This window comes from Diadema antillarum, unplaced genomic scaffold (assembly GCF_040938485.1).
Source record: "Diadema antillarum isolate AM-2024a unplaced genomic scaffold, OU_Dant_1.0 seq00000368_RagTag, whole genome shotgun sequence".
Lineage (NCBI taxonomy): Eukaryota > Metazoa > Echinodermata > Echinoidea > Diadematoida > Diadematidae > Diadema > Diadema antillarum.
Genome location: NW_027271369.1, coordinates 893,926 through 901,538, shown reverse-complemented (window position 1 = coordinate 901,538; position 7,613 = coordinate 893,926). Strand labels below are relative to the sequence as shown.

At 37.2% G+C, this 7,613-nt stretch overlaps 1 protein-coding gene across 1 annotated transcript; it reads right to left on the bottom strand.

The window, feature by feature from the left end:
- Positions 1-1,783: 1,783 nt before the first annotated feature.
- LOC139731350 (muscarinic acetylcholine receptor M1-like) lies at positions 1,784-6,898 on the bottom strand. Its single transcript, XM_071642241.1, has 3 exons — positions 6,013-6,898; positions 2,371-2,486; positions 1,784-1,900 (listed from the first exon to the last, which is right to left on the bottom strand). Exons 1-3 carry the CDS (start codon positions 6,896-6,898, stop codon positions 1,784-1,786), a joined length of 1,119 nt encoding a protein of 372 aa, XP_071498342.1.
- Between the last annotated feature and the right edge of the window lie 715 nt (positions 6,899-7,613).

Genomic DNA, 7,613 nt, shown 5'->3' with positions numbered 1-7,613 from the left:
AACTCTAGTGCAACTGGATGGCCTGTTTGTTATTACATCCATCGTTCGAGTTTACGTTTATGATAATGCCGGGGTTTTAAAACGTATTAATGCTTTTTGAGCACAGTCGGCAAAGAAGGTCGGAATAATACGGTTGATATTACAAAGAGTGGCATCAACCTCGACTACTCTAAAACCTTTTTAAATGACTGTCAGCGAAGAGAACGTAAATCAAACACTAATTTAGCTCGTGTCAAGAGCACGAATACCGCTTGTCATGTCTCGGTCACGTTCTTCACGTTCTACGTTCTTCTCAAGCTCTCTCCAAGGTGATGACGCTAATAGTGCGCACGTGGGTGTTATACATTGCAGAGTAATGACAAATGGCATGCAGGCAATCTGTGACAAATGATCTATAATTAAGCTGGCTGTGACACTGTGATATTACCACGACTTTTCAGGTGTGTGTTTGTGTTGGCAATTGTCCTGTCACCGTGTTCAGGTACGTGAATTTTGACAGAAACACCTCTTTTATAGTTGCATTGCTGGAAGTTCATCAGGGGCTCATACAGGTCGTGTATATTCGTATGTCTTACAATGACATATTTTACATGCCTTAAAAGACCTATATTTTGTGATTATAATTTTCCTTCTATGTCCTATATAACGCTGACAGCAGCCATATTATTTTTTAACACAACTGTCATCATATCCGAGTTCATTACACTGACAGGCAACCAATGCTAAGAGTCTCTTAATCATGTATCTACCTCTCTGACTCACTAAAGGCCATCTGTTATGTCACGATTGTAAAGCGCCAGAGCAGTGAAATTTGGCGATGTCAGATAAAAGAAAAAAAAAAAAACAAGCAGAAGAAATGATGCGGTGTGTTCTTTTGCCACACCCGCCGTACGTCGATATTGCGCACCGTCATGGTAACTATCTCTTGTTCTTCTAAAAATTCCGCAGATGATAATTCTGTCAGATAATGTAGTGGATCTAAAAATGTTAGTTACTATATTACTTAAAAATTCAATGGAACCTCAAGCTCGATTAGAGTTTGGAAGTTTGAATGAAATCAATCGGATTCCGTTTTCAGATTACCATTTTGTTTATACATTCTGTATATCATTTGCAGCGTTATACTTGTCATATATAACTTTCTCAGGCAAATAACGTTTTCTTCTGAATATTTGTTGATCAAACAGACTTTTTAATACAGAACAACAACCACGACAACACGCATTTTTTCTAGTAGCTGGTTTTCTACTGGTTATCACCTTCCAGGGGACATTTTTTGACGGAAATTGGAGGGAGCCTCACATTACTTTCGTCGTATATTATTCAAATTTCTCTGCCGTAGATATCGTGTTGACTTCAATTCGTCGCCATGATTTAAGGCTTGCCGGGCATAGCAACAACTGGTGTTCTTGATGGCTGCATTCCACAAACTGCGTCATTGTGTTTAGTGTGACTTCACACTGTCCCGAAACGGACACTAGATGGCCATACGAATATGGAATTTCAAAATTTTCAGAAGTTAGCCCCGAATTTGGTTAAAAGCCTATCAAAAGTCAAAGCAATAGCAGCATGAGAAACTCCACCGGCGATTATACGATGGCTTTAAGGTGCCCTTAATAAACGGATGTTTACATGATAAGAGACGATTTTGAATATGTACTTCCTTTATGGTGTGTCCTTCTTTGCTCAACTTCGGGACAGTGGACACCTACATTGATAAGATTGTAAGATTGTTCTGGAATGAATGAAACACACGTGGATGTGAATCCCGGTGACTTGTTGCTTATCTAAGGCACTTCAGTGTTATGATGCTCATAAAAGATTGCTTGAAGATCTGATCGGCTAGGGCGTAACACACAGGGTTCAGCATGCTGTTCATGTATCCCCAGAAGACGGTGACCTGAGAGATGAAGTAAACAAGTTTAAATGAAAGAAAATTCAGTTTGCAATGAGGACATCGCCTACTTAGAGCAATTATCATTTTCATTCTCTTAAGTTTATTAGATTTTTTGATATGCAGGCATAAATTGATATGACAAATACATAGAATTGTGAAAAAAGACTGGTCATTGTGAAAGAAAATGGCATTCACAAATGAAAAGAACAAACCATTTTGGGGAAAAGCACACACACAAACTTAGAACAATAAAATTCAATAAAAGGACGTTTCATTTTACTGTATTTTTCTCAATTTCTCAATGTGTAACTTTCAACACATCTTGAATATTTATTTTTCACGTGCAGTAGAGCACTGATTATTAAGTCTTACAATTCAATTCAATTATACCATAGTACTAACTATTAAAAAGGTTTAAGATGTTCAGGTGAGAAAATTCCCTCTAACCGTAGACTGAACAGAATTTTTCTCACCGAGTACGTGAATCCAGGCAGGCAGTCTGAGCAGAAGGAGGAGATAATGATAGTCACGGCCGAAGGGCCCCAGGAGATGACCATCGCACATACGATGAAGGACAGTGTTCTCAGACCTGGAAATTAAAGGGTCACAGTATTTTCTGGTAATAAGATATTAATGATGATAATGATGATGATAACAATAATAACAAGAAGGAAGAACAATAATAAATGTAACAACGACAATGATAATGATAATAATGATAGTTATTATTATTATCATTATTGTTATTGTTGTTATCATTTTTATCATAATTATTGCTATCATTGTTGTTGTTATTGTCATTATTATTATTATTATCATCATCATCATCATCATATTATACGGATTACAGGGCACCAAACTCACTCTGGGCGTAGAATGCTCAAAGCGCATGCATGTTACTATGGTATAGCTGTTATTCTTGTGATGGGGGTGCATGAAAAACACACACAACTAAGGATGGTGTTTTCAAAATTAAAAAAACATTTAAAAAAGGAACAACTAAGCGAGGTATTCTCGGAACGATACAATAATATATGCTGACAATTTGCAAGATTTTAATACATATTTTTGACAACATTGCTACAAGTTAAGGTATTTTATAGTTTGCTATTACAACGACGTGGTGTGTGGTACAGTGAGCATGTTTTTTTATTTTCTTTCCACATGTGGACGAGGGAGAGTAAAATATATCACGGATCATCAGAATGCTTTCTTATTGCCTCAGAAAAGGGCATTTGAGAAAGGAGAATCCCTTTTATACGCTGATCGTAAACTCATCATCAGAATCAAATAGGGAATAATGTATATCACTTTCCGATGTGATACGTATCACGTTGGTAATTATCACTTGGATCCAACTTCGGCGTATTGCCAATAAAGGGATCGTATAGTTTTGGTTGAGACCTAACTAGGTTTCGAACATTTTTTTTTGTGTGTGTGTGAGATAATGAGAAACCTGTTAGGAAATAATTATGAAAGAGCATGTAATTCTCAAAGGGATTCATTGTTTATTTGACGAAAATTGGTATTGAAACGGCTGAGATATAAAAAACAGAGCAATTCTAATTGAAGGTCGGACCCATCTTTTATAAGAATCGCTTTGTTTTACTTTGTTTGTGGATTTCTCAGTCATTCCAAAACCGATTTTCATCTAATAAACTTTGAATTTCTCTCAGAATGGTACGCTCTGTATGATTTCATAAGTGGTTTCTTGGTATCTCGCAAAAAGTTAAAAAGCCCAATCCTCATCTCCACCCATACTTTACCATCCCATTGACATAATGATAAGGTATTTATGGTAATAATGGTACGACTGCTTCTGATACATCACATGATGAAAAATCATTGTCATAATGTTAACCACGACCTATTCAACGAACATATTCATTAAAAAAGGTGAGTCCAACCTTTTATCAGGACTACTTTGTTCTACTTTTTAGTGGATATCCCAGTCATTTCAAAAATAATTTTCATCAAATGAAATGAACTTTTGATTCCTCTTAGAATTGTATGCTCCTTAGTATTTCATATAAATGGTCTCTAATTAGTTCGCAAAAAGTTGAAACCTGAATCCCCATATTAACCAATGATATACCAACCCTTTAAATGCTACTATTTTTTAAATACCATTTCTTTATATTACCTCATCTTGATTATTGCAGTCTTGTATGACCTGGAATCCACTCATTTAATTTCATCATTTGTATCTTCTACAGAAAAAAAAAGGCAATTCAGATTTTTTTTTTGTGAAATGCTAATCATCTTGATTACACGGCTCCATGATGTTTTTATTAATGCTCTCACACTGTCATTGTGTTTTTGTCTTACGGTCTCTTTATGCATAAACATTTGAATGCAACTCTTATATTTTCGAAGGCTGTTTGGTAATGAATGAATTGTACAATCGTAATATTCTTTTGCCTTTTTTGTCGCATGAGCGTCAAATAGAAGAATTCTATTTTCCCTAAAAGTGCTAAGGTCTGGAATGATTTAGACATCATTTTTTATTAAAAAGAATATATCTACTCAAAGTGCTTAAGTTTAGATATAAAACATGATTGTAGTGCCTACCAAATGAACCAACTGCATCCGTCCATCCATTTGTTCTGTCTGTTTGTTTTATTTGTTTAGTGTTGAAGCATAATTTTGTGTTTCTTATATTTCTTTATGTTGATGTATTAATCTGCTACTTTAATGAAATATTCAAAATTCGACTCTTAATCTATATTTGTACATAATTATGTAACTCTACAAAGGGGAACTCATTTGACTTGAAGCTATGACTTTCTCCGTAAACTCCGCATCACATTTTACCCTGTAAATATTCTCCTTTTATATGATTATCAATAAAGTAAGCTGAATTGGAAAAAGAAATATTGAATGTGTATCTTTTTGGTAGTATTTGTATTTGTATTTGTGTGTGTGTGTGTGTGGGGAGGGGGGGGGGGGGGGGGTTACATGATATGTTGTCTGTAGGGCCATGTTCTATATTCCGAAACATAGAATTCCCCATCCCAAGATGTTTAAGATGTTCGAAAGATTCCATCATCCGAACATTAATGTGACATAATTTCGAAGGATGTTATTCCGAAGGTTCGTGGTTCCGAAAATGAAACAAGGTTTGTATTTTTTCTATTTACCCATACAGTGTATTAATATTCATTTCATTTTCATTCATTCATTTTCATTTTCACCAAAGAATATAAGTGTACAAATCATATCCTGCAAGTAAGAAATAAGATTCGTTGATCCAAAAGTGAAATAAGGTTAGTTATTCAAAAAAAAAGGGGGAAGCGGGAGAACTTTCCTACTTACGAAAGATCAGAAAACCAACCTTCATTCATTTTCTGAATTACGAACATTCGGAACGAACTGTAACCCATCATTAATTTCACGGCCTTACTGATGAACAGCAACCATGGTCCAATGAATAAAATCAACTCAACTCAACTCAACACCCTGCAAAAACTTAACCTGATCAATCAGCTGTGAGAAATCGCTCCATGCAAGTGTGACATTCCTTTGTTACATGAACACCAACGAGATTAGACGAATTCATCTACCATTGCTATTTTCTTTACTGACATCCTGTTCAACAGAGAATAATCATAATCTTACCCATCTACATTTCATAAATCAGTCGGCAGTCAGAGCTCAGGTTAGATATGCCCTATCCGATTGTTTTACTGCATCATACACATCCAACAAACATCTTACACGACCTTCAAGTCATAGGCCTTATCCCCAAGTCAATCATCCAGTAACCATGATAACACCAAATCAAGCAGGAAGTAGACGTTATCTGCAAAAGATTACGAGTCAGATATTTTTACTCCCTCATATATATTGTGTTTCTCCGGACTCCTTCACAAAAGTTATAGAGAAACACATTTCCCTTCTCATACTATGTAATTTGATTTGGTTTTGTATTATTCAATATGTATAAACGCACCATAAAACTCTTAGTTGAGATTCAGCAGTTGTGTATTCTAATCATATTTTGTGTAATGTAAACGGCCTCAGCCTTATTGGAGGGAGCACTTATACTAAGCAATCATTAAGTGCAGATGCACGTAGGTATGTGTTGATGTAATGGTATGATTGTACATTCCTACCTTTAAAGTTGTCCTTTCTCGTTTTCTGTTTATTTTCCTGTTCATCGTCGATGTTATCCGGAGAGCCTGTCTCGTTCGGCCTCTGTGACTTATCGGTTCCGACGTCGGATTCGATTACCTGCGAAGATGAAGTATTCGATGTCGAAGGAGCACCATTTTGAAACTGCCGATCAGTCTTTCTTTGATGATTAATCGTCCCTTGCGTCTTCGCCTTCTGTCCTTGGATTTGCCAGATGATGACAGAAATGCGAGTGCAGAGGACAGCCGTGATGGCGAAGGGAATGAACAGGTACAGTATTGGTGACAAAAAGCTAAAAACCACACTCTCCAGGTACTGTGGCTCGCAGACGTCTGCAGGTATAGCTCGACGTTCGTTTCCCCGAAGGTACTGCCACAGCGCGGTGGACGGCAACCAGATGAGCACGGGAATGGCGTACCCGATGGCTATGAGCAGCATGGCACGCGAGCGACGCCGCCAGTATCGACGATGGTGGAAGGGAAATGAGACCGCAACCCAGCGTTCCAGACTGATGATGGTTACGAGCACGATGCTGACGTGGGCGAAAGTGTGGTCGAGGAAGGAGAAGATGTCGCAGAAGACTTCCCCAAACGGCCATCGCCCGGTAATGAATACAATGGCGAAGAGGGGCATGTCGATGGCACCGACCACAAGGTCAGACACGGCCAGGCTTAGTATGAAGTAGTTGTTGTAATTACGTAGCTTCTTTGTCGTCATGAAGGATAAGACGACCAGCAAGTTTCCGATGACGGTGATGAACACTATGACAGCAACGATGACCGCCAAGGCGATGACTACCTCCGAGGAGAAGAGACTCGAAGATTCCGACCAGCTGGTGACCTGAGACTGGGTTGTGAGCTCAGTCATTGCTGAAAAGTTATCATCTTCTGCCTCTTCAAATAATGTAACAGTTTTTTGTCCGCCCATATGGCCGTCTGACATGTCAACCTTGTTTTCGAAATATGAATCAATGGACAGTCTTGAATCTTGAGTTTCATGCATGGAAACAAAAAAAAATGTTAGAATTATTGTTAAATAATTCTTCAATGATCTGTGGTATGTTTGAAATGAGATGTCATACTTATAAAATCCGCATACGAATAGTTTCTCGGTAAGCACTCAGTATAAGGAATTGAAATCTGATAATAAAATATAAGCATATAATGGTAAAATGATCCCCCATCATCGTTCCTAAAATGTTGATACATCTTTTCACTCAGGAAAACTCTCCCCCGCCTTCTCTCTTTTACTTTTTTCAATTTAGCATGGACCAGAAAGTACGAAAGCAGAGATAAACATGCAATCAATAGTTGATTTCAGTGGTTCGTTATTACAAATATTCGGGGTTTTTTTTCAAACAGATTCTGTTTTGTGATTTCAAGTTTAAACCAGGCGTAAATTCACCATTCCTTTGGTGAGAAAAGCCGTCAAAGATTTATGTTTACCCATGTGATGATTATCAAATTTGGCTTGTTTGATTTATGTGAATGATGGTTTGCTAAAGAAACGAATAAGTGTCACACTCCAGTACAGACTACTTTATTGGTTTGGAACACAAGAAAAACATATCTTTATTCAAATT